This window comes from Pagrus major, chromosome 20 (genome assembly GCF_040436345.1).
Source record: "Pagrus major chromosome 20, Pma_NU_1.0".
NCBI lineage: Eukaryota > Metazoa > Chordata > Actinopteri > Spariformes > Sparidae > Pagrus > Pagrus major.
Window position 1 is genome coordinate 18103526 of NC_133234.1, and position 27845 is coordinate 18131370.

Sequence of the window (27845 nt, forward strand, 5' to 3'; positions counted from 1 at the left end):
AAATGTAGTGAAAGCTTTTGAACAAATGCCTCTATAAATAGTAGTAGTAGTAGTAGTAGTAGAATAATTTTTTTTTATTGTAGTCCGTAATTGACATTGTACAGTTTGATAGCCATCATCACCTTAAAGTCAACTTTTTTTTTGCCAGAATTGATACTTAAGAATATTCAATATCAGATACTTCCAGGCATTTACTCAAGTACTATTCATATGGGTCACGCTCACTTTTACCAAAGTAAAATCTCATATCTTTACTTTTAATCCAGTATGACGTTTGGGTACTTTTTACAACACTGCAAATTTCAGTTTGAATCACACTTGATGGAAATTTGTGCGTGCATGAATCCAATTCCAAAAAGACTTAGAGAGCGGATTTCTTCCTCCTCTGCTTAATGTGTCGTCAGCAGGACCTGATTATCATTGTGAACATAAGAAAAAACAGCCCTGTGTGTGTTTTCTCAAGCTGGCACCGAGCGTCGCAAAATGATTTACCATCGATTTCCAATTGGAAACTGTTGTTGGAAACTGAAACAGCGTGACAAGTATAAAGAAGCAATTTCTCCTGTTTAGTCTCCCGTGTTATGAAAATCCATCCGGCTCAACAACAAAACTCAGTGACGGGTGAAACGGCGCCGTAATTGACAGCAATAAATGAAAAGACTCTCAGAGGAGCTGGTGAAACATGTCGTCTTTCATCTCTGACTGAACGGCCCGGTCACACATTCGACAAGTTCAAGCTCATCTAATTGGTACTGTGCAGACATACTCTCAAGTATTGTCAGTCGAACGGCAACATCAGTCAGGTATTTAAATTAACAGGCAGGAAAATAATTCTTGCGTCCGACGCCATGTGCCATTATGACCTCATACGTCACTACTACACGTTCTGCAGCCAAATCATAAAAGGTGACATCGCCTGAGTAACAACGTGTGAATAGAAAAACAAATTCATCATACATACAGAACAACAGAAATGCAAATAGTGTAGATTTAGTTTTTCTCCTCACACCTCACTCTCTACTGTATGTCCCTTATGTAAGTTCTCATGTAATATGGGTTATTTAAACAAGCATCTGCCTCTGAATGTTTAATTACGGTGATAAATGTCAGATGGCGTTATTTCTACTGCGTGCATATGATTTCCCCGATGCATGATCAGAATGTCGGCCCCTGCTGACAGAGCTAATGAGCAGCAGGCAGCACTGAGCAGTGTGATTATCAATCACTGTAATGATCTAACTTCATTTGGCTGAGTCAAGATTTTAATCAGAATCGTCTCTGGTATTAGACCTGATTTCATCTTTTGTTTGTTTTACAGTGTGCCCGTCAATCAAACAGTGAATGCAGCGCTGAGTGGACCCAAGTCATCGTCAAATCGCACGCTGCTGAGGGCCGCTCGACAGCCAGGGGAATGCCAGATGCATTAAAAAAGGTGATCTCTCCCTAATGAGATACATTATACTTCAAACTGTGGCACCCCACTTAGCACTCTGTCGTCAGTTTTGCACGTGAAGGGGTTTGTGGTCAAGTTTGGCAATAAAACAACTTGAAGCGTCTAGTAAGACTTTCAAAATAAAGCGTGCTGACATATTGTGACATATTATGACTTTTGGTTGCCAGGCGGTCCCGGTTTGGTTCGGCTTAGGCACTAAGACATCTTGGTTTGGTTGAGAAAAATATCCTGCTTTGTGTTAAAATGATGTTCAGGCACATCACTTGCGTAACTTAGATTAACTGACTGATGTAACCTAACTCAGACACAAATCCTCATCGACATTTGGTCACACGTGGGATGCCAACCGCAGTCTCCTTGGGAAAAATCCTGCGCATGACAGACCGAACCACCCTCTGACTCAGACCTTTCCTGCTCTTTATACTACTACTGCTTCCAGAGATGACGCTGGATGGGTAGCTCCAGCGTCACACTTAGAAAGCACATGGCAAAATGAATCTGCCTTTCTGTTATTTCTTTCTATTATTTTTTTATTCAGATGGTGGCAAACTCCGTCCTCGTTCTCCTTCCAAACATAATGTTATATATACTAAATCGCTTCCTGTAGGCAAGATGTATCATATACTGTTGCATTTTGAGCAATTTATATGAAAATATGTCTGTTTTCTAACATGTCTTTGAAAATATACTCCCATATATAGATATATAGACAATAACAATCTGTGACATAGCTCACCTGTCGGTACCCAACCATTATCATGCGAACGAGGACGATGTTGATGTTGGTTCCCAGAGATTCATCGTGGTAGATTTCATCAACCTGAAAGGAAGTTACAGAGCGGCACCTGTCATTGACATGAACGATGACATGAACGCAACGCATATGATGAAGGTGATTGAGAAGGTCTCACAATATTGAGGCTGCAGATCACGCACAGGCCAATAACACAAACAAGGGCATGGCTGAGCGTTTGTACGAACACACTGCAGTCAGTCTGAGGTGAGCGAATGCATGGCTTCAGATCAAGTCAAATACCGTACCTGAAGTAAGCGAGAGCAGATACAAAAGAAAATAAGAGATGTTCTTGCGTTCATCTCTAGTTCCCAGAGGTGGTGACTGGCATCAAAATGAAAGGAATTTAAAGTGCAGCTTGACTCTCAGAGGTCTATTATCTAACTTCACTTGTGTGAAGCTTTATACCGAGAGTATTCAAAGGCAAAGAGAAGAAGATGTAAGAGGTCTAACAGTTTATCTCGGGTTGGAGCTGTGCTGCTTGCATCTTTGAAGTGAAGGAAAGTGCTGTTTGTTTGTGCTGCTGAGAGGTGTATGAAGTCTTTACACTTTCAATCTGAAGCAAGTCGCAAACATTTGTTTAAAACCGTTTAAAGTGATCGGTACAAGATGACACGATCACGCTGGTGTGTTGCTGCTTCCTCAGATTCTGTTTCTGAGGTACAGCAGCAGGCCGTCGAAAAATGTGGGAGTTTTGTTTGTTTTTTCATCTCTTACAACAAGCCGGGAATCGTGATGAAATATGCTGTTAAGATGTTGGCAGACATCCAATCAAACCAACGCTGTTATGCAAAAAAAAAAGCCTGACCCAGAAATGTGTATCGACTGCTATTTGGCTTTATAATAATGCCTCGGTATGCGGATGCTTAACCCAGGGCCGAGCTAGGACCCCATTCAGTCCAATTTCCACTTTATTTTCACCGAACGGTCTCTAAACTCCTCCAGGGAGCCATAAAGTCAATCAGCTGCTTCACTTTGCAGGTGATAAATACAGCTCAGAGGAAAATAAGAGGGGAATATTCCTTTTCCCATAAATCAATAAGCCCTTAAGTTTGGACATGTTGGTTATGGGTTGTAATTAACGACGCACCAAACAAACAGGGCGACTCTGGATTGGTAAACATGGAGTCATTTCGCTTCACAAAGTGCCCTCACATTTCTCCACGTGACTTCTGGACTTGAGAGGAAACATGTGTTTTACAACACTTTTAAGGCACGTGGGTGCGACAGACTCATAAAACTTAACTTCAAGTTGTGTTACACAAGCTTAGGAAATAATTCACGAAACATCTGTGCTTAATTTATCGCCATCTACATCATTTGTTCTATTGAGATTGTTATGGAGAAGTAACACTCATCGGCTCAGCCACAATTTCAAACTAAATTAACAATCGCAGGGTCAATTAGAATTGCACAGTGGAAGAGCGACAGTGTGTCGGGTGGAGGTAAGCGCCATTCATTTCTCCTATAGACAACATTCAGTGGCTCACAGACAATCAGAGAGCTTCAGTTCAGCTTCGGGAAACTAATAATACAATATGGAGCTTAAATTATTCAATTTTAAGCTGCTGCTGCTGCCACAGTTTCTCTGTTCTGTGGCTCACGGTTAGCACTATTGAAACTGGATCACAGAATATCAGCTGAACATACTGTGAACTGAGAGATACCAGTTTACAGAAGTAATTTGTAAGATATGGCCAGATTTCAAAGGTAACTCCAGATCTATAGGAGGCAGCAGAACTGTTAAGTGCCGCTCACTATACTCTTTGCTGTAGCTATCTTTGGCTGTGGAGCTAGTTGCCTTTTTGGATGAATGGAGTTTGCCTGGACCGCGACCTTGGATCATGAAGTAGGAGTCACCACAGGCAACGGGGATCTTAGTTCAGTCATGGTGTATGATTGTATTTTTATGTTTAGTGAGGAAAATAGGTGGAAAAACATTCCTTTCTTGACATTTTGCGATTTTATTTTGCCTACGTATTAGACTAAGTAGCGAACTCGCCGCTCGCCCACATCTCTGAGCTGAAACTATGGGGGCTATCAGACTAAGTGGTACTAAGTGGTATCACGGGACAGGACGGGCCTGTGCTAGCTGGTTAGCATGTTTACTTCGGTAGACATCTCTGCAACACGGCACATAGACGTCTTTGACGTAACGTCAACACATTCAGCTTTACAAATAAAATTGAAAGCACTCAGCTTCACCAAGGCTGTGAGCAGCTTCATTTTCTTTCTCTCTTTGTGCTGAAGTTTCAAGAAAACTTTGTCTTTTGTTTTCTTGGTTTGAGATGAGACGTGAGAGCTAAAGCGCTAAGCATCCACATTCAGTTTTGAAAATGTGGAGCTTTCATATAGTGGAGAGTGATGTTTGTCCAATGCCAAAACCAGAGGCATCAGTATTTGTTCTTGTGCAGGCTCATAAAAGACAGAAATGCTCACAAGGTTTCAGATGTGGTAAACAGAAAAACAGAAGAGCTACTCTTTGCTAAAACACCAACAAGTGTGTGTCACTCAGCTTTCTCTGGGTACAAATTATGACCCGTGCACAACAAAAGCTCTGTCACTGAAGAAAGGTATCTTGGCTTAAGTCCAAATTTGCTCTGGGACGCAGGGTTACACCCAAGGCATTTAAGCAAATATTCCATTCACAGAAGCCTATTCAGGTCAATAAATGCTTTAAAGAACACTCAAGTGACCCCGAAGTTCTCCCAGATTTGTTACGAGCTCAAATTCCTAGACTGGTCCATACTGACCTATATACGTGTGTTTATGTTGGAACTGAAACAGAAAAGCTGCTGAAAATGAGGACAGAACCAAAAAATGGCATCATAGAAGTTCCATGACGACTTTTGTGAACACTGAAGTTGCATATTTTTTTTGACAGGTCAAAACATTTCGGCGAGTCCCGCTGAGGGATGGGCCAACCTCACGTTTACTGGGATAATGACAAAGCCAGGAGGAGGGGCTGGAGTCGTACTGTTGCGGCTGAAAATGAGAGTAGCAGCTGTGGTCTGCAGGCGCTAGGTGTCCCTGGCTTGTGTACAGCATCACATCGACGTGGACAAAACCTGGTCCGCGCTCAAACAACACAGCCATTGTGCGGCAGGCACCTCGGCAGTCACCTTGGCTTCGCGCAGACAGGATGTCCAGTAATCAATCCCTCAGGGAGAGTTTCTCCAGGTGGTACTACACATTCTGCAGCCACGGAGCAGGGATTCAGAGGGATTTGAGTGGGCAGAGCTCTTTCAGACACAGCAAGCCTATGGCTTACGAGTGGAACTAAAGACTTTAGACCCTCATTTGTTTAAACTGCACCTTTCTTTCTGGAAGTTGCACATTTTCTTATGTCAAATTTCACTTAGCATGACTGCGAATGTATGAATCTTAAGAAGAAAGAAAACTCATAACTCAGTCGATTTTGTCCCTTACAACTTCCACAAATTCTCTTCTCCTGCCAGTGACCTGAAATACTCATAAGTGCTTATCAAAGAGCAGTAGACACCGAGGACTGACAGTTACAGCGCGCACTCTTGTAGGCACTTCACAGTTTAATCAGCCGAGGTCATTAAAATTAGACATTTCGCTCTGCTGAAGACATTTGTGGACGGAATGTGAATATAATATCCTAATTAAATAAACACATCATCATGTAAGCACAGCTTGGCAGCGCGAGCGGACTTCTGGCGCTGCTTTCCACGGCTGCCCCGCTCAGCTCCCACTCAACTTTCTAATTGGTCTTGTGCAGCTAATCAGACCACCATGCAGGGTCCAAATGGTAACTGTTACAGAGTGAAACCAGCACCCTGTGAAAATCTGACTTGGGGGATTTGGGCCCAGTAAGCAGATTATGGTGGTAGGAGCTGGTGGAACCCGTAATGAATGAGCTGAGAGTTTCCTTTTTTTTCTCCCTCTCGCTCTCATCAGTAATCCATAAACAGCTAGAGAGAGGGGGGGAGGTCTGGGAAGAAGTGCGGCGAGGTCTGATATTAGAGAGGGCATGGAGGAAAAAATAACAGTTGGATAAAAGCAGAGAAAGATCATCAAACTCAGCAGTGTATTCTAGTCAACAAAGGATATTTGTGGAGCTGCAGCTATTACGTAATTATTTGGCAACTATTTTAATAATAAAGTGATATTCTTTGGTTTTGGGATGTGGGTCAAACAAACAGACACAAGCAATTTCAAGTTGTCATTTTTGACTTATTCCCAGTAAACAGAAATCTGCATGTGAATGCAGAAACTGTGGGCAAGAGATAAAGGGGACAAAATGTTGGTATCAAAGGCCTTCTGGTTTCCATTTGCAGAGAGAGTAGTATTGACTAATCACATTTTAGCAGGATTGCAGTCTCTGACAGCGATTAAGCTGCTATTTAGTGTTTTTTGGATTTATCTGCATTCATATGTAAATATCTGTTTGCAAAGATAAGCCGAAATGCTGTCTGGACATCTGAAGTCACTAATCTGACTGTAAACAATGATTTGCACACAGAAGATGAAGTCGAGGTCCAAATATCCGTTATCAGAGGCGGAAGAAGTACTAGTAATAGTAGTAGGACAGAACCACAGTGTAGAAATACTCTGTTAGAAGTAAATTCACACATTTTTACTTAAAGGTGCAGTATGTAAGAATTGGCCACCTGTTGAATTCATATTTTAAACAAAAAGGGGGCAGCATATCATAGAGCAACTTCTTACTGCTGCTGACTGTGGCTGCCATTAGCTAGTTAGCTCAGTTAGCCATGCAGCTAGCAGCCCAGACTGGGAGCTCGGAGCAGCGGGGAAGTGTTGCTGTTTACACCGCTAGGAAAAGGAGCTTTGGACCGAGACGGGCCGTGGCTAGCTGGTTAGCATGCTAACTTCGGCCCACATCTCTGCAACACAATACGCAGACATCATAACGTCAGGGCTGATAATTTTAGTTAAGTTATGAATGTTTTCCAGTAAAATTCGTCCTTATTGCACCTTTAAGTAAAAGTACAAAAGTATTAGCATCAAATTATACTAAAACTGAAAGTACAAATTTTGCAGAATGGTGCATTTCATTTATATATCCGTTGATATCCGTTGGCTACAGCGGAAACATTGGCCATTGCCTCTATAAGCCAAATCATCGTCAGACAATAGCCAGTGGGATCCAAGACTGCCTTCTATTCGTCACTATTTATTGATATCTAAAATACAACTTCATTACATTTTATTGACAAATATTTAATCTATAAATCAAGAAAATGATCAGTACATTAATCAAGAATTAAAATAATGGTTCAGTGCAGCTCTCTCTCTCTCTCTCTCTCTCTCTATATATATATATATATATATATATATATATATATATACATATATATATCATGTTGGGATAAACAAACAAACAAACAAACATAAACATAAACAAGCAGCAGGTGGCGAACATTTCACTGAAAAACCCAAACAGGACTTACTATGTTCATGAGCGTGAGAACATAATTCTGCACATGCTCTTTGCCGTGGAAGCGCACCACCGAGTCGTCCACAGCCAGCAGCACCTCGATGTTGTAGTCGTCTTTCTTGGCGTGCCTCCTCTTGCGCTCGGACTCAGACAGTTTATGTTCGACAAGATCCAGAGCCGCAGGGAGGTTCGCGATCCCGAAGTCTGCAACTGCAAAACACAGCCAGAACATTAACAAGTCAGTGAATGGACTGCTGGGAATCTGATGATACTTCTTCTCTTGTTTCAGCCGCTGTGAAGTGTAATTCAGTATGTCTGTGTCAAAACCGACAACAAAATATCTCAGGATGCTCAGGAGCAATCCTGAAAGGCCTGTGCACCCTAGTCAAAATATTCCTCTTAAATAAATGGTTGGCCCACTGAGTCCGGAGTGTATTTCCTCTCTGCTCCACATTCCACCAAACTATAATATGTGCATTCAGAGCACGAATCCTAGCTGAGTCATGCCAACTCCAAACAACATATGAAAGCACTCCAGCTATGTTCTGCCATATTCCTGTACGCTATGTTGTCTATCTATGGCTGTGTTTGTCAGAGCTGAAACACTTATTGAAAGATATAAATTGCGTGATATTCTATTCTATAGATTCAGGCAATGGCAGAGACTGTGAGATGGAAAAGGTCTCTTGAGAAAATAGAGTGTCGTCTGAGACATGCTCTTGATAAACTGGAAATTGAAATGCAATCATGTGTGAAAACAACACAGAGGCATGAATAGAAAGGTCTCAGAGAGTGTCATCGCTTTCAAGAGTGCACAACAATAGAAAATGTTTGTTTTTGGAGTCATTTCTAATCTACATCTGGATCTGCATTAAAAAAAGAGCACTGTAAGGACATTAGCCAATTATATTTAGCAGTCAGTTGAAAATGGCATGCAATCGATGACAAGATTCTGATGTTCTGCTATGTAAACGACCAACATACAAAAATACCTATACAGGAGGTTATAAAATGTCTGACTGAAATTGCCTTGCTCAAACATTCATGGCATGTTTTGCTTGAAGCTATGAATTATTGCAATCTTTTGTAGAGGCAGTGATTAAAGCCTGTCTGATATAAATGGAGACATGTAACATTTTCTCATGCATTCAAGAAAATCCCTTCGGCACAAAGCTGCAAAATGGAAATAAGGGATAAATACAGTGCTCTGTAAACATTCAAACAACAAGCTCCAGATCAATCTACTGATACGCAATTCATTTAAAATGCATAACAAACAGATAACAGATAAAGGCATGGAAGATGACAACTGCAAAAATCAAATTAACTGTTTGCAGTAGCTGTAAAACTTGGTGGTAAGGTTATTCTAGAGTCTACTGTTGATGTTGACTGATATATTCGGTGGCCGATAAAAGCCCATCACAGACATCGGTATTGGCTTATAGCAGGTTTGACACCGTAGTCTATTAGGTGGTTGGGCATACACCAGTTACATTACTTGTCCACCGCCCAACCGTTGTTTTGCCTTTTTAAAAATGAATTCTTAGTTGTAGAACCGGCGCTACGATCACAAACTGCAGCAGACGTCTACTCAGAGCAGCAGGAGTCACACTTTTACGAAACGAGAGTAAGAACTGTTGACTGACAAGACGACAGCGGAGGGTTTGTTGTCAAGGCGAAAAAGCAAAAGCATCTATTTGGCAATATTTTGGATTTAAACACAATGCTAACTAGAGAACCTGATAACGTCAATGAGGGAAAAGGAGTTGGGCACCTCACTGAGAAGTTGTAGGTGTGCAGACTGCAAACTGATCTGCTGTCAACAAATGTAGAAAATGACCACGGTTTGCTCTGAAGGCACATTTTCAATGAATGACAGCAGTGCAAATCTCACTGAACACATTGTATTTTCCTGCGACCAGCCAACTTCAAAATAAGAGTCAACTTGTTAACCGGTTAAATGCTTTTAATGTGGGAACATTTTGTCACCGCAGACACCCTAGCATACTTGTTGCCCGATATGCATCGATATGAAAACTTTCTCTTTGGGAGAATAAAATGCAGAAAAAGATGCAAAATATGTAAAATATCAATAACGACCTCTGTTACATATCTTTTGTGTTTGATAACCACATTTGAAGGATCATTTCCAAAAATGCGTGTATTTCTGGTGATATATTGATGATGGATCTTTTTCAGTCAGGCTCTAGTCTGTTCACTGTTGTGGAAAAAGCCTCATCACCTGTTGTAAGCCTTTATTGGGATGCTGGCTTTGGGCCGGAGGGAGATAAAGGCACAAAAACCAGAAGTAACACTGTTAGACCACAAATGCAGGACAGTAACGCTGCTCCCCTTCAAATAACATCTTTCCAATGCGAGTCGACAATTGAGGTATTACATCAGTAATGGAAAAAGGTTAACAACAACACGGCTACACCATTCTAATGCAAAGGTGATCCCACATCTTACATCACTACACAAAAGAAAGCATCCTGTTCAAAAATGAACAAAACCCATTTCACGAGGGCGGTGAAAACAAAAAATAAGAAGGCTTGGAAAATGTGAATGGACGACTTGATTAGAATTGTTGTGGAGGTTGTGGAGTAAAATGAAAAGACTCACTCAACAGTTTTACAGGCACTGGGAAATGGAGTGAATCAGTGGGTGATTCTTCCACCAGATGCTCAAGCTATTGTTGTAGCAAAGGAAGAAGGAATAGAAGAGGAATTCATGATGGAGGTGGGTCGGTTGACTCCGAAGGGAAGGTCACTCCTCTCTCCTCCTCCTCACCTACTCCCCCACCTTCCCCTGTCCCCAGTACTACCGCTTGAGCCCAGCATTCCTCACTTTACCAGCTGGTTTTAGGGAGCACTGCCTCTGCTGTTGAGCGTAATAAATACAGAGGAGTGATAGGAGTTTAAAAAGCTGCAGAGTCCTAGCACCATACAAAAAGCTACAGGGTGAAGTGAAGATATTTTGTGCGTATATACCCAAACAGCTGGTTTCCATTCATATCAGTTCAGTATGTAAATACATGAGCAGGCTCTGGTTGTGTTGAAATAGCAGCTACCTCTAAATTAGGGCTAATTATAAGTAACAGTCAAAATGTGTCTGTAGAAACTGTCAAGTCCTAAAAGCTGCTGTTGTTAATAATCTTGTTTACTTTTTCCTTGAATCGATAGTACCTACCTGAATTTTATGTTTATTTTTTTGCTAAATTTAGGCAAAGTTCACATACTGCTGCTTGTGTTGTGAAAACATTAAACATTTGTGTAGTTTGCCTTTTGTTTACGCTGCAAAAACTTGCATATTGCCACAACTCAGACACATAAAGCAACATCAGCATTCATTTGGAGTTACGTTTCTGGCCATCTGTTGGATTTAAGCCCAATATTAATTCTCCTTTTAGCTCTGTTTTTGGTCTCCACCAGCCCCCGAGAAAGATATCTAGTTCTTGAGCTGCTAAATACTCCACTATGTTCACCAGCTAGTTGCTAACTATATCTGTGTATAATATTGTTGTATGATGGCCGAGTAGCATACAGTAGGTTTATCAGCGCTTAGTGGAAAACAGTAAAGTTGTGGACCTGTAAAACCAAATCAAGGAGCTAAAAGACGTAAAAATGCCTTTTAGATTTCAGAGTTATAAGAGCGACCTCTTTCACATTAAACATCGTACTTCGATCCAATGAAAAATATTGATTAGTGCAGTTTTAAGTGCCAGTATTCCTCTGGTGCTGCCATTTTTCATTGACAGTTCAGAAAGACTTGTCTTATGGATGTTGCTGAGACCCTGAACATCTACCGAATGAATGAAGAAATGTTTAGTACAGATGTGTGTACATGCAAGGATTGTGACCGCTTTATAGCTTGCAAGAATGTTCTTGCCACATTGTGCTAGTATAATATTTTAAGGGTTGTTATGTTGTCCTCATAAAACAGTTTCATACAGTTGTAGTAAAACTATATTTAAAGTTATAGCCACCAAAGAAAATCCTGCCTATTTATTCATTTATTGTAGCTGTTTGTTTGTTTGGGATAGTGCACAGCTTCTTAGCTGTGCCGGAGTTAAATTTAAAATAAGTGGCGCTGCAACACTCTCTGATATATAAGTTGTCATTGAACTCCAAAGATTTGTCGCTCTAACAGAGAGGGCTGATTGGCCAAACTCAGAGAATTGGTGCTGTATTAAACACTCACCTCTGTAGGTCATCCAAAGCTGTCCTCGCTTTATCTGAGCACAGTGTTTTGAACTCTTCTCGGGGACAGGGTACAGATCATTGATCACTTTGTACAATAAATTAGCATCAGCAATTGGCATGGGACAATGTGCACAATTTCATGTCACGATTATCCTGTCCAACATGATTGCCATTTAGGATGTGATTTTAGTTTCAGTGTGTTTTCTAGTTTTTTTGTGGTGTGTTTTGCCCTTTTTCCAGTCTCCTGTTCAGTGACTGTTCAGTCATTGTTGAGTCATCTGCTTAGTGTCTCCGTTCCTGCTGTTGTTGCTCTTGCCATTCCTGCTATTGAGACTCTCAATTCACAGCAGACGCCATTATGTCTTTACACTGTATATGAGCTTCTATGCCCGCCCTAGAGCCTACAACAGCTAGTGAGTGATAGTGTAGATGAGAGACCCACGCTGTCTTCTTTCACCTCTCTCCTGAGCCACTCACACGCCAGCCTCCAGGTGACTGATGCATCATGTAGCCAATGAGATTTCAAATCCAGCAATATATAGTTTATTACATTTTTCTAAGGCCTAAACTTGGAAATATTGCATATTGCTCTGTTTTAGGATAATTGTATATACATTTCTAACTAAATACACACTAAATGCTGTGACATAAAGAAAATACATGCATGAGTTGTAATAAAAACAGCAGAACCACTTGTACTTTAAATACAGTTGAACCACTGCAGGTCTTACAGTACTGTATTCTACTTTACTATCATACAGTCCTTGCTGTTATGAACCTCCTGTGTGCACTTACTCACACGTGCACACCCACGCACCCACACACAGTCAAAACACACACACACACACAACCGCACACAGTGCTTTATGTTTCCACTGACATCACTGCTGCTGCTCCTCGCCTACCTTCATTGTGGAGGTCCTCCCTCCGCTGGCCCGTCTCCCGTTTGATGGCTGACCTGCGGTACACCACGTGGACACGCCCCTTCACTTCCACGTCCTGCTGGCCTTTCTCGAGGGGCTCGATGAAAAACTCCCCATTATCAGTCCGGATCAGACCTGCCTGGAAAAAAAGAGGGTTTCAAATTAGTGCATCCCTCCTACTTCAAAGGATTGGTAATTCAACTGGAGCCAGTAATTATAGTGTGCCGGATCAATTGGGAGATTTAGAGAAGGGCTGGATGTGGGGAATGACGCAGGTAGACACAACTTGGGATCCTTCACCAAGATGTTTTGAGTGCCAACACGATTTCACACTGAACGGGTAGCAATGTCTCAATTCAGCCGCACATTTCCATCTGCTTCATGTCTTCAAAGAAAACCTCTCTGCGGGATATAACCTCCAATACGGGGACGTAGAATTCAAAGCCTGTGGACTTTCTTAATTTACCTTCTTTCAACCTTTCTGGTGTGCGCCAGATACTGTAAGATAACATTAATCATTTTCATCAGTCGGTCATCTTCAAAAAGGTTGTTCATGCTTAAATCTGTTCTCAGCTTGATTATCATACTGCACAGACAGGGCTGCCTCCACCATCTCCAATCATACAAAATGCTGCTGCTTGACTCATCCGACAAATAGCTATGACCACATCCCCCCCGTGCTTGCCTTCCTGCGTTTGCGTCTCATTAGCTTTAAAATTGATTTAAAAATTGTATTACTTATACCTTTAAAGTCTACAATAGACTTGCTCTTGAATGCATTTATATTCACATTACTGACGTGATATCTACCCTTGTGACCACTGAGATCTGCAGATGGAGCCTGCTGGTTGTCCCAGGTCACAGGGACCTGGGTCCTGTTATTTATTCATATTCTTGTATTTTGTATTGTTCACTTTTTATACCTTGTATTTTCCTTGTTAGACAGGCGTTCAGAATGGAAGGCAAAGACAAAAGAATTTCATTGTGCAGGGTTATTGGTTTTAACTGAGCATAGGACAATGAACGCTTTCCAAGCCGCAATCTTGTTGCTTTCGTTTTAAGATAAAACAATTGAATGATATCGGGAGGAAATCAACAATCTTGCAGAGTGGTGCAAAGAGGACGATCGACTGCTCAACGTCAACAAAACCAAGGAGCTGATTGTAGATTTTAGCGAAATCTGAGGCAAAGACACCCCTCTCTACTTCAGTGGAGCTGAGGTGGAGCAGATGAACAGTTAAAGGTTCCTTACCATCACTGAGAACATATACTTTCTACTGCATCTATTTGATACTTCAGTTACTAGTTACTTTGCAGATTTCATGCTACATCAGAGCCAAAGTTGGCAATCAGAGCAGGTAACTGGACAGCTAGTACAGTTTTTACATGCTTTTCTGCTGTACTTTTGATACCTAAGTACATTAATTGCCGGATCATTACTTCAGTATATTCAATATCAGATACTTTGTACAATTCATGTGGGTGACTTTCACTTTTCCCCAAAGTAATATTTTATAGTTTCTCTCAGTGCTGGACTATTAAAACTATGTCAGGGCCACTCAGTTTCAAAATGTTCTCACAGACATTTTTGGCATTTGCTTTCTGTCTGCATATTTGCTGATAACTAAATGTCTGTGTAACATATTTGTGGCCCACACAGTTGATTACCTCAACACAACATCAGCCAAGTTTCCTTATAAACCTAATGAGTGATGTTGCCCTGCAAACCGACAGTACTGTTGGTCTTTGCTCAGTGAACCTACCAGAAAAAAGGGACACCTCAACCATGGGTTAGCTGTTGCTGCGGCAAGGCAATAAATCTGAGCTAAGATGAGCTATCAAACGCATATCGCCTAATCGCCATTCTTTCTTCGTCTGTCAAACAGCAGACAATCAAAGTTAGCGACTAGCTGGTGAATATAGTGGCACATTTAGCAGCTTAAGAGCCAGATATTTCCCCCAGGATTAGGTGGAGACCAAAAACAGAGCTAAAAACAATAGATTCACAAGGCTGTGGTTACTTCAATGTGTTTAAAGCTTGTTTCTGTTGCTCCGAGTTTGCCGAATAAAGTTGTAAGTGCATCAAACCTTGAATTTGAAGTCCGAGCACTGGACTCTATTGTTCACTGAGTCTTACAAACCTCTCTGCGTTGTCTGCTGTGTCAGTTAAAGGTCATGTACCCCACCGAGCTGTGAGTAAACAAAGGGGAGTTCTACGATGTGCAATCGATCAGTCAAAGGGCATTTCGTGCAAAGCTTCTACTTCCATCCATGATGCTTTGTTGGGTTATGGGAGGATAGCGAATATCTCAGCTCACGCTCGGCAAGAAGAATTCACATTCACACAAGCACAAAGAAAGTTTTTAAAAGTGTTTGTTAAAAATGTGGTTATGAGGCTTATTGGCGGACGAATGGTGTGACAGTGTTCAAATCCACCCAGAGAACATTGTCTCCTCATGTTTCCTGTCCCACTCTGCCATGAGCTGTGTCTAATAAAGCCAAAACAAAAACAAGAAACACACATTTCCTGTCATCACCGGTGGATCCAGAGGTGATAATTGAGTGGCTTTGAAAGTACCAACGTGTCATTTTTAATTAGGTGAGTAAATATCACAGCAATTTGACCTCAGTGAGGCAAAAGCAATGATCCATCCTGTAGTAATGAACAGGTTTGAAGTCGACGCATTGCTGTCTTGTTTCTATTAAACTTAATAAGCACAAAATGCTTTCTGAACACACTGCACAGTGCAAATGACATTTCTCATATTCCTACTCCCTACCAAGAAAAAAGAAATCCATCCAGCCTATCATTATACTCATGAAGAAGGCACACCAACAAGATTCTGGCAAGAATGTGTGTATTTACAGCTGCAAAAAGAAATCTAAATACAGTGCAGCAAAGAGAAAATTGTGCCTAAAAAAAAAAAAAAAAAACCCTCAGGACTCGGGAGTAACAACACAAACGCTGTGAACTGAAGGTTGGACATGTGACAGTAAGGGCAAAGAGGAGTGAAGGAATCTGTCCAGCCCCCTGACCAGGAAATGCCAAGTAAGACATGCTCGAATACTTCCTCTGTGGTCTCTTATTTCAGCAGTGGGTGGAAAGTGAAGCCGGGTCTGTGAGGGGAGAGAGCAGCAGCATCTGGAAGGGCCCAGAGAGGAACCAAATGTAAACATGTGTACGCTGCGTGGTGAAGTCTGGGGCTAAAAGGCTGTAGGTTTGCTGTCAAGTGAGGAGGGGATATTAGATTATTGGATTTTCATCGTTTCTGCCTTAATTTCTGTGTTATTAATGGCTTCATCCCAGTGAAATTTACATTTAGATTAAGTAGCTAATTAAGACCTGACAGCGATGATGTATCAGCTTCTATAACGTTAAAAATTAATTACTGTGTCAGGAACGCTGCCTTAGCGCTCATTTAGAGCTGAAACAATAGAGATTAACGGTAAATTAACAGAAAATGTTTCATTAATGTACATTAATCAAGGAAGGTGTCCAAATGCTGCCTTTATCTGTTTAACATCACTGTAAATTGAATATCCTTGGCTTTTAGACTGTTGGTTTGGCAACAAAAGCATTTTGACGATGTCACCTTAATTTCATAAATTAAATAATTTGTCCCCTGAGGCCCTTTTTTATCCATACTCATTAGCCGTAGCTGTAATGTAACCCTCGATTAGAAGTGGATGTATTAGCGAGAGTGGTGTCAAGAAAACGCTGCTTTAGCATAACAACGGTTTGCGTATCCGCAGTCCTGCATCTTCCAGAGTGAACGAGCTAGCTGTCCGTCAGCTGTAGCCTTTGTGGTGTGTTCAAGTGCAGAGACAAAGTCGGCCCGCGTCGCCACTAGTTCTTTCACTGTGGGCACGTTAGCATGCTAATGTCAACATCTAGCTCAGAGCGCCTCACAGAGCCGACAGCATGGCTACAGACTCGTGTTATAGAGCTTCTCTCATTTGGATAGTGACAGCCGGTCACTTGGAAGCACCCAAACCTAAACAATAACTGTAAAACAGTTCAACTTGGGGATAAACCTGGAGACATGTTACCTCGTCTCTGGAGGAAATTGCACCCTTGAGGTGGCTTGAATCTCCTCTCGGACTCAAAGCCAAAATCTCACTTTTGTTTTGGATCTTCTCATCACAATGACCTGAGTGTGTTCTCTGAGCCAAAGCCATTAGTGAGATTTTTTGCTTTTGCCGCATTTATAGTTCTCCAGATGTCACACTGTGATAATTAAAAACAGACAAATTAGCTTTTCTAAGCTAAGAGCAGTTGTGATCATGGTGGTTATCGGGTTAGTCCACATGATGTGACTGAAATCATAGCGAGAGCTGAAAAAGCTCAGTGGAGGCCACAAATTATATCGGCGTTTCCTGCCTCTGCACTTAACAGCGCCCTGAAGTCGAGGCAATGAGGCATCCAGCGGTGTCACACCTTAAAAGAAAAGGCAAATACAACTAAAGCTTAAGCTCACCAGTGCACTAAATTCCACACGTCGGTAAGAGCAACTTTGAAGGTGGACATTTACTGTATGTAATTTCAGGGAGACTTCTTTCTGCTCTCCAAACTAGCAGTTGGGAGTCTGTCACCTGCTTAGTGCAGCACAAGAACGGAGGCAGAGAACAAATGAGCTGAATTTGAGCTGAATTATAAATAGACTGATACTTGATGTCTGGGGCTGATGCCAACACCAAGATCAGGAAGTACAAAATCCTGATATCAATATATTGGCGGATATACACACATTTTTCTGCATTGACCCCACAAATTTGTTTATCAAACTTTTGTTTCAAAGATATGACTTGTTTGTATTATGACATCCATGCACTGAAACAGTAAACCTTACTGGGAATTTACTAATTTTGAATAACCTTAAGCATCTTTTCCTGGATTATAATTCCCCAAAAAGTTGTAATATTGAAAAACATATGCGCAAATACTAATATTTCTGTGATAGGAGACTATCGGCTGATAATATGTGCCAAGCGATATTGGTCCCGCTCTAATTATTACATTTATTATTTCAGATTTATGAGCAGGTATTTATTTCAAACTGCATACTGCCCCAGCAATCTCCATCAGTAATGTAGGGCAGCCTGTGTAGCCTGAGAGGCGAGACTCAGGGCAAATAAAGACTACAAACAACGCGCCTAACCTGCTTGTTGCTTTATGTGCATGGTATAGATTGAGGGCATCTCAGATAAATATCATTATGAAATCCGATGGCTGTAAAATTCAGAGAGACTTGAGCACGAAAACTAATGTGAGAAAACATGTCTTCTCCGGCACAGTGGAAATTACACCCTTGCTTTCAGAGATGACAGGTTCTTACAACACACTCCGCATGAATAGAGAAGTGGCAGACAGACAGTGTCACGATACACCACTGTTATTAAACTGTTGTGACACACATCAAACCTGACAGTCTTTTGAGGCAAGAGGCATCTCCTAACGTGCGCAACTCAAAAACACAATCTAAAAACGGAACGAGTGCCACGGGCGACGGATGCTCGTGCTGCAACGTGCAAGAAAATCAAAGTCCGGCTGTCACTCCGGGAGCGCAACCTGTAATTTGTGGTAGATTGATTAGAAACATGCCATTTCGCTCACAGGCACGCTCTTTTGTTGATCCACAAATGAGTGACAGAGACGGAGAGAGCAAAAAGGTAATCCAGTGTCGAGCACTGAGATCAAAGTGTGCACAGTTACCGTCGCAAGGTCATTTGGTTTACTGTGTGAATTTTACTCACAAAATCTATAACATATCTGATCTATATATCGAGGTAGAAATGACACTTCAGACTTAATATTCATAACCTACTGACAGAAACGGACATGTCAGTGATTTTTGCCTCTGAGGTTAAACCAGGAGGATCAATAAGCCGGAGAGTAAATCATGGCTGAGTGGTGCCGGTCTCAGCGGAGTCGCCGGGTTTGAGATGATCGTGTGAGACAGCTTGTGGGAGCAGAGGATTATACGTAATTCCTTTTTTATCAGCTTTCACATCTCACTGTGCAAAGGCCACAAAAGGCAAGCATAGCCGGTGATCAAGACAGGGATTTTAAAGAGAAAACTGGGCACATAATCACAGCACTCATCTGCATAGGACTGACATCAAAGAGGAGACAAATTATACTAATTTAACCATTAAGAGGAGCACTTCATTTAAGTGGGAGATTAGCTGCAATCAGCCGCTAATTGGTTTTCATAACATAGCTAGAATTAATAGCAGTAATCGTAGTTTGGTGGTAGAAGAAGAAGTGTTCGTAGCAATAGTAGTAACACTAGCAGCATCAAAGTGAGTAGTTGTAATAGTGGGAGTGGTACTAGTAACAGACTGTAGTAGTAGTCATAGCAGTTTTAGCAGTACTTTTAAGAGAAGAAAGAAGGACTGTAGTATTATTATTACTAGTAGTAGTGGAAAAAGAAGTAGTGTTAGTAGTGGCAGTAGCAGTATTATGGTAACAGGAGTAGAGGTCGTAGCGAGTGTAGTAGTAGTAAAGGATGAAGAAGTACTATATGTGTAGTAGTAGTAGAAATAGTAGTAGAAGAAGAGGTTGGTGTAGTAATGTAAGTCGTAGTACTACCTAAGGTAAGTCCTTACACTACCTAGCGGTAGTGTAAGTCTATTATGTAGTATCACAAGTATTAATAATAATTATTGCAGCAGTATTAGTAGTAGCAGAGGAGGTAGTTGTAGTAGTACCAAAGGTAAGAAGAAGAATCATGAAAATAATTACTTGAGAATTTTTCTATTCCGTTATGTATTGATGTGATTTTTTGTATCGATGTGATCACAAATCATGATGTGATTTGTGATGTGTGTGTGTGTGTGTGTTTGAATGTGCACACGTTTAGACAGCCATGCTGTAGCTTGCTGCAAATAGGCTGCAGATTAGACTGAGAGCAAATAAATCACATCATTGGCCGGGATGTCGAGCCTCTACTGATGGAGCTCTTAATTTAGTGCTGTTACCTCCGTGCCAGCGGAGTACTGGAACACAGGAGGATACTGGATCGGCCCTGTACAGAACTCCTGCAAACATTCATGAATAGAACAATTTATGCAAGCATTTTCCATCTCCAATGGATGGAAAACTGCACACCCTCCCCGACCCCACCCCCCCAAAAATGCCGGCTGACTGTTGCTAGGTGGCTCTCTCTCTTTTTAACTGATGGGACACAGAAATAGCGCTCTTCCGACTGCGGTTATCCGGCACTCGTGTTTCCATCACACATGTAATTCAATCAGCCCGTCATCTGCGCTAATTCCCGACACATGAGCAGCGCCGGTATAATCATAGCCATCACTCATCGCTCCACAACAATAGTTCATGCACGTCTGGAGCGCCCAGCTGTTGCCATCTCGCAAGAGTTACAGTCGGTGTGGGAGATAACTCAGACGCTGACATGTGGGTCAATCACACATAAATTATATTGAAATGAAACTGAAAGTGCAGGTCTGTTTTAGAACAGCATTTCATTCACTTTCTTCACAACCCTCAGCTGACCGTCTAGTAGTGCTGCGAAGCCAAATATATCCCAAAGATATCAGATTCATTTGCAGCTTTAGTGTATGCATGTCTTATCTGTCATGAGCTAGGAATGCCATAAATCCTGCGCCTCCGGGTTGATGGCAGGAGGACAAGTTAATGTAATCTGTAGCGGGTGATGTCACGCCACGCTGTTAGGGAGACCTCCCTGTGTGTGTGGCCTCACTGCAGAGGACACTCCGATAGCAAAGCTTATCTTGAGAATTCAGTCGTATTGAAGTGGTTAGAAGCTGTGACGACTGCTGGTGTGTTCTCAAGTCTTTCCAGGAATGCTATAGGAATAAAAAACAAAATATATCTCATATATATCTGCTCAAATACAGCATGTGTCTGTTCTCCCTTACACCTACACTTTAAGATGGAGTGCTGGTAGCATTTAAGGGCGTACGATGCAGTGCATCTCAGAGATATGGCCCACATGCGGTGACCCAAGTGCCTGATTCATGTTCTTACTCCTTTCAGACTGGATCCTTTCATCAGACATGATCTCGTCCGTGTACTTCGACATCAAGTAGACACTTTAGACTAAATAATTTGCCTCCGAGCGGTCGGCGCACTTTCAAACGCTTCCCGACGCCCCCTGCATGCACGGACAGGTCTTTGTTTATGTTGGCTTTGATGCAAGGAAACGCATGGACAATTATCCTGAGAGTCAACCAAAATTGACAGTGAAGGACAAGGCTTTCGGCTCTCTCTGGGTTTAAAAGCAGTTGCTTTACCATTCACGGATGCGACACAACCCATTATGTTGAGTTTTATGTTTACATGAACGCATGCAAGACATACACATAACAATCTTAACCATATATCTACCATCCATCCAACAAGAAGGGATCGAACGCCACTTTAAGACCAAATAAAGTCTCCTCTTCTTCCGCTGGTGTTTCTGACAAGCTGGAATATGACACTGAAGTCTCTGTACATATCATATGCTAAATTGTACTAGCTAGTAAAGCTGTCATCAAAGTTGACGAAGATGTCATCATTTTAAAAAAAAGTCACATTTCGATGTTGACATGTTGACGCTATTTACAGGTCGGAAACTGGTAATTACGGTAACTCTGACACGCCATAAACACGTATGCCCTTTTACCACAAAAGTGGCGTCAAAGCCTCATGGGAGCTGTAGTTGTTGAGTTATAACAAAATTACAGGTCTTATCATGTAGGCCAGGCCAATTATGAGTAACAAGGTGCTGAATGTTTACTGTCACATCTAAGCTTTTCATGATCAATATGAAAGAAACAGCAGAACAAAAGGACAGAAGACAACAGAACAGGCGAGAGGACAACAGAAGCTAGAAGAACGGAAGATAGCAAAACAAAACCTGGTAGAACGGAAGCAAAACAAACAGAAACCATACAAAAGCTACGAGAAGAGATGCAAACACTGCAGAAGATGGCAGAACAAAAAAACAGACAATAGAACGGAAGCTAGAAATCAGAAACGAGCACAACACGAGACACTCGTTAGATTTATGCTCTCTGCAGCTCTTCATAACTTTATTGCTTTGTTTAAAATCAAATAACACTGTGATAAAGACTGCCACCGTTGGCGTGCTCGGGCCCCGAAACAAACAATGCCTTTCATACCCAATGTGTAGCACTGTGCTGCATAGTGCCGCTGTGTCACTGTTAGCCTTGGGTCACTGAAGGGCACACACAGTCGCCTTTCAGGAAATTACTTTGTGATTAGGAGAACACAGCACGGCATTGTCCACACGCTTGCATCAAGAGAGAAGAAATAACTCTGCGACATCTTCAGCACGGTTTGTCGTATTAATACAGAAAAACTATGAGAACGAGAAAATGCATTGCGATGGTGACAATGTAGGAGTTAAGACACGTGGATTGTTTCTTTGTGTTGTGCTGATGCAACACAGAAAGATGAACTTTCCTAACAAACACATCGTGAAAAGCAGGGAGAATAAATTGCTGGCTTGTGAAAATTCAAGCCAAATCAGAGGTTTTCTCTGTTGAGGAGTCAGATTGTGATAATTTAGAAAAATGATTCACAACGGGGTGTGTGTGTGTGTGTTTGTGTCTCATTTAGAGGGTGTCAAAAGTTCAGCTCAGAAGGCTATCCTCTGACTAAGAACAGCTCGGGAGTAGCTTTGCTCTGGTCAACCAAATGTCAAATGAGTGTCTGAAAATTAACCCTAACTTGCTTGACCGCAAACACCCATTAGTGGCTCTGCTCACCTCCAGTCACTCTGTCGCATAACAATGCAGTTGATGACCCCAGATGACTGTGTCAGAGCAGAGAGATGAACAGATTGGTGGTACTGGAGGAGACAAACAGGTCTGCTGGGATTGTGGCCCTTGAGTAGATTTTTTTTACCTTGATAGACCTCAAATACCATCAGTGAAAGCACGCCAAGACTTGGGATGCTTAAAACAGCTGTCTAAAGAGATATTCCACCCCAAATGCGTCTCTTTAGATTCAAACACAACTCAGTAAGTGTAGATGGCTGTTAAATGTTTGTAGTTTGCTTGGATTTAACTCGTAAGTGGACAATCAGACTTTCTGTCCCCCCATTTCCAGGTGTTTTGGTTAGAAAATGTGATGTCTGAGCCAGGTACTACCGTCATAGAACGTTGCCAGTGATGTCCTAAGGCGGGCTTTGCGGCAGGTAGCGTAACAAATGTGTTGCACAGCAGGAACAACCGCGCATGTATTAATGAACTATATCAAATGATTGATCGCAGAATGTTTTGTTTTCTTTTGTGATTTTATTTTGCTTGCAACGGCAAAGAATGACCCGCAGACACCAATTTTTTTTATTCTATCTATGAACCATTCCTGCACCTTCAGGCTTATAAAGCGAAAATTATGCAAAAACAGCCCAAACTCTGTTGGAGTACGCGGAGTCTCCTCATGACCTCCACAAAAAAGTGTTTTCTGTTTAACCAGAGTCAGCACCACTGTGTCTATCTGTATGCTCATATGTTCCAATCACTCATATTTTGGCAAAATAAACTGCAACACAGGGTTTCCATTTTGGATCCAATTCCAGGTTGGCAAAACACTTTGAATGCTACACTCCAAGGTCCAACAGAGTTGTCTCCTCACAGCTGGTTCCTGATGCGCTAAATTTGTCAATTAGCTGTTGAAGATAGTGGAGCAGCTGGCAGCTAAAGAGCATAATTTTTTTCTTAAGTGTTGGTGCGGACAAAGAACAGAGTCAAAGAGAGAAAATTAATATTGAAACTGCTGTGGCACATATGCCAGGTGGGCAGGAGACGGGTCTCACTATAAACTTGGTCCCCCCCCCGATGGGTGTGTGTTTTTTCAGGACGTAGCAGTGCACGCTTCTTTCACAAGCTTCATGACCTTCTCTGAGGGCGTGTTGTTTTTCAATAATTTGTGTATTTTACCTCATTTATGTGCATGGAAGGTGATATTCTGCCTTGTCAAACAGTTTGGGCAGTTTTATGGAAAGTTTTCTGCCGAGAAGCCTCAAAGAAGTCAGGTGATAAGGTATGAAGATGGACCAAGACTACGTTCACATCAAGTTGTGTTCGTTGAATGTGTTTTTAGACTTTTTTAAACTATTCTTTTCAGGTATTTAAAAGAATATTTCAGTTTTCAGTTGCGGTTTGGTTAGGTTTAGGCAACAAAACTTCTTGGTTAAGTTTAGGAAAAGATCATGGTTTGGATTAAAGAAAATAAGTCAACACGCACTTTTGATTTCACGTGGGACACGGACAGCAATGATCACAAAAATAAAACTCATCTCTGAAGTTAGAAGCAATGAGACACCCAATGTGAGCCGACGAGAAGGCGCATCAGGCACGACACACTCAAGGCACCATCCCCAGGTGACATACCAAGTTTTGTGTGTGTTTTTTGTTGTGCTGGATTCAAATGTAGTATCCCAACCCTACTGCTCCATCCTCTATTCTCATGCTCAACCATTTGACCTTGGTCAGACCCGCTCGATTCTCGTCCAACTGGCTGCCTGACAAACCCCTGATCAACGGAAGAGCAGTATCCTGACACTCAAACTGCTGCATGTGCCTGCTCGGGATGAGAGGAATACTTTGGCAAAAATATGAGGGTTTGGAAGATACGGAGCATACAGATGGAAAGCGTAGAAATCGTGATGCAGAAGTGGTTGTTTCATCTATGTCTTATGTAAGAATTTGATGCACGTGCAAGTTCAGGCCAGAAAATGTGTGAAATGGCCATTGTAAAGGAAAAAACACATGCCAACCCATGAGCCTCCAAAATCTTTTCCCTCGGCTAAATCCCTCCATCACACTAATATTTCAAGCATGCATTGGCGACTTACCAGTCCGTCACAGTTGCTGATAGCCACAGAGGCCTCCGGCATGTCACTCACATCTCCAGTGAAAACACAGTCCCCGTGGATACGCTCCTTGGCCTTTTCCACAAAGTCCTCCTGCCATTCCACAAAAGCCCCCGGGGCCACCAGCCTCCTGTTGGCCCTCAGGCGGAGGTGCAGCTCTTTCCCAAACACGGTGACATTGAAAAACAAGTGCTGAGCCGAGGCAGGGGTGACCGAGGGCATCTCGGGGGCACCGCGGGCCACCCTTCTTCTGCTGCCAAAGGTTGAGGAGGCATCAGCAGCGGCGGAGGGACCAGCAGCAGGAGCAGCACCACCACCACCACCACCACCTTTACTTCCACTTCCAGCAGAGACCACGTGAGAAATGTACCGGCCATGGGAGTCTGTGCTGAATGGCACGATAAGACCATATTCACTTAACTTTCCAGAGAGTTTTTCTGATGGGACAGATAGTGTCAAGTGAGAATCACATTCACAGAGCTGTGGCAAGTTCCAGTGGAAAAAGATTATGAAGGAGAGTGAGCTGAACTATTGAAAAGACTGTATCAACTTCACTTTATTTCATGCATATTATTATATAAAGCATAAAGAGATGACTCAGAATGTCTTTAAGGCATTTATTTGTAAAGATACTGTGGACATGAAGGGAAATCCAGCAGCTCAACAGTCTGTATTGACTTTATCCTGGCTGTCAAGACACATTATTGATTATTTCAGGTCAACATACTGACATTATGTTGACTTATAAATAAAAACAGGCTATATTTTTTTTATTATTATTATCATTACTTCCCCACATTTGAGCTTTAAAGTGCATTTCTTTACACGTTGCAGAAGCAAAGAGAAGAAAAAAAAGGGAAAATAAATGGATAACTCACCATGTGTTTCTGCAGCGAAAATATGATCCAAAAATACTTGACTGAGTGAAAAGCACATCAATAAATACATACAATCCATAGCGAGGGCTTTTAGTGTGAGAGCTGCCACTTCAGCGCTGAGTTTTCCTTTCTGTTGTAAACTTTTGCACAGAGTCCTTCCTCCTGAAAAAAAAGAAGAAAGGAAAAAAAAGAAAAAGAAACGCACAAATGCAGGAGAAAAGTCCTCAGAGCTGAGCTCCAGCGAAGCAGCCGGGCATTTCTGAGCGTTTCCCCCTCTTAGACGCCAAACTGACGGATATTCACAAGTTGTTTCCAATCTTTTGGCCTGTGCTGAACTGCATAGACCAAGACTGCCCCATCCATTTAGGGAGCCAAGAGAGGGGGATATCTGGGGTGCTGATGACGACAACTCCCCCGGTAAAGAACCGGGACGGTTTGAAGAGGTAGCCCACTTTTTTTTTTCTTCTTCTTCTTCTTCTTCTTCCTTTCCTTCCTCAGATGACTTTTTTTAAAAAGGCAGGAGAGCGAGTTTACGCACGCCTACGCTGAGGGAAAAAAAAAAAAAAAGTCGGAAGAGTTCAGATAAAGTGTGCGGAGACAGAGTGTCCCGGTGGTGAAACATCTGCCGTCCAGTCGTGCACCATTACGCACCAATGGTTCGGCTGCGGGACTCTCAACTGCTCAACTTGAAGCCACTGCCAGCCAACAGTGGGAGCGCCTTCTCCCCACTAGACAACCACATATTTAGTCAAGCGATTTTTTTTTTCTTCTCAACTCAAAGAAGAAACTGTTATATCATCATATCCTGCAAAGAAAAATTTAAAAAAAATGAATGCCCACCTCCACTGTTAATATTCAGTCTTCAAATCCGTTTTTTTTTCTTTTCTTGCTCAAACAGGGTGAAAAACTCTTCCAGATGCGAGGTGAATAACGTGTACATGTTTACATAAGGTCACAAACACATGCCAGTGATAACATGGTGATAAATCAGGGAGGCAGGGGTCAGAAAGTCCCGATGCACATGTCAGAAGAAAAGGAGGGACTCAAAGGCATCACACACGCATTGTAGATTACAGAAACACACGGCAACGATTCTCAATCAAAACTTCAAATGAGTACAGAAATATGTGAATATTAAAGGTGCAGTATGTAAGAATTCATACTTAAAACAAATAGGGGGCAGGGGTTCATTCCTGTGAAAATGGCTCGACTTCCCGGCGATAAAAATACCTGGATCTTCCGTGTTGTGCGGCCCAAAGAGCGCACAGGAGACTTCCGCCGACCGAGCCGGCTAACTTCTGGTTAACTTGAATGAGGATAAAATAATGTAATCATGTGGCCCTTCTAGACTTTCCAAATTTTATTGGACCTAACGGCTCAAATTATGACAGTCAAGCGAGTCATTTCGCAGGGGTTGTGACGATCAAAAAAATGTATCCACCAGCCGCTTCTTTCACAATGTAAGCTTATGGGAAAAAGTATATTTGGGCCCCAGTGCATCAATGACGATGTAATTACATAGTTTGGCCAATATGAAAACTGTATTCAAAGCCTGGCGCTCTTCCTGGGGGCTTGACTGGGGCCCAAAAATACTTTTTCCCATAAGATTATGTTGTAAAAGAAGCGACTGTAAAACGTTGGATAGATTTTTTTGAGCCTCACAACCCCCACGAAATGACTGGTTTCAATATCATAATTTGAGGAATTCAAGCCAAAAAAAGTTTGGAAAGTCTATAAGAGACGCACAATTAAATCATTTAGGCTTTATTCAAGTCAACCGAGCTCTATAACGGAAGTTAGCCAGCTCAACGCTGAAGATCCAGGTAATTTTATAGCCGGGAAGTCGAGCCATTTTGGTTTTATGCGCCACTGAGCAACTTAATGCTGGCTCCGCCTCCAACACTGTATCCAGGTGCTAATGTAAACTCTTGGGCCTAGCTAGTTAGCATGCTAACTTCAGAGGATATCTCTGCAACACAATACGCAGACGTCTTCGACATAACGTCATTACTGTTATTTCTTAACATTCTGTTGATAATTTTAGTTAATTGTTGAATGTTTCTTACATAACGCACCTTTAAGAACTTAGAAACAGGAAACTAAAGAGAAAAGATAAAGAGACACGTCTACCATCCTGGATGAAAGTAAAAGATAATAGGAAAATTCAGCCAAAGCTAATATCAGTTTTCAGCAATTGAAAATAGATAAATGAAAGTTTATATCTGCCAAAGTTTCAGTGTTTTTGGTACAAACTGTCTTCTTTATGTTACTTACTGTCTGTGGAGACATTTCACACTAAAA

The 27845-nt window shown here is 41.8% G+C and overlaps 1 protein-coding gene across 1 annotated transcript in view; it reads right to left on the bottom strand.

Moving 5' to 3' along the window:
- adamts14 (ADAM metallopeptidase with thrombospondin type 1 motif, 14) overlaps window positions 1–25666 on the bottom strand; it is a 45177-nt gene extending 19511 nt beyond the window's left edge. The window contains exons 1-5 of the mRNA XM_073489695.1: window positions 25545–25666; window positions 24649–25103; window positions 12779–12935; window positions 7685–7881; window positions 2190–2273 (exon numbers count right to left, since the gene is read on the bottom strand). Coding sequence (XP_073345796.1) covers window positions 2190–2273; window positions 7685–7881; window positions 12779–12935; window positions 24649–25103; window positions 25545–25623 — 972 coding nt within the window. The 5' untranslated portion in view covers window positions 25624–25666. The remainder of the gene's footprint in view (window positions 1–2189; window positions 2274–7684; window positions 7882–12778; window positions 12936–24648; window positions 25104–25544) is intronic.
- Window positions 25667–27845: the final 2179 nt, after the last annotated feature.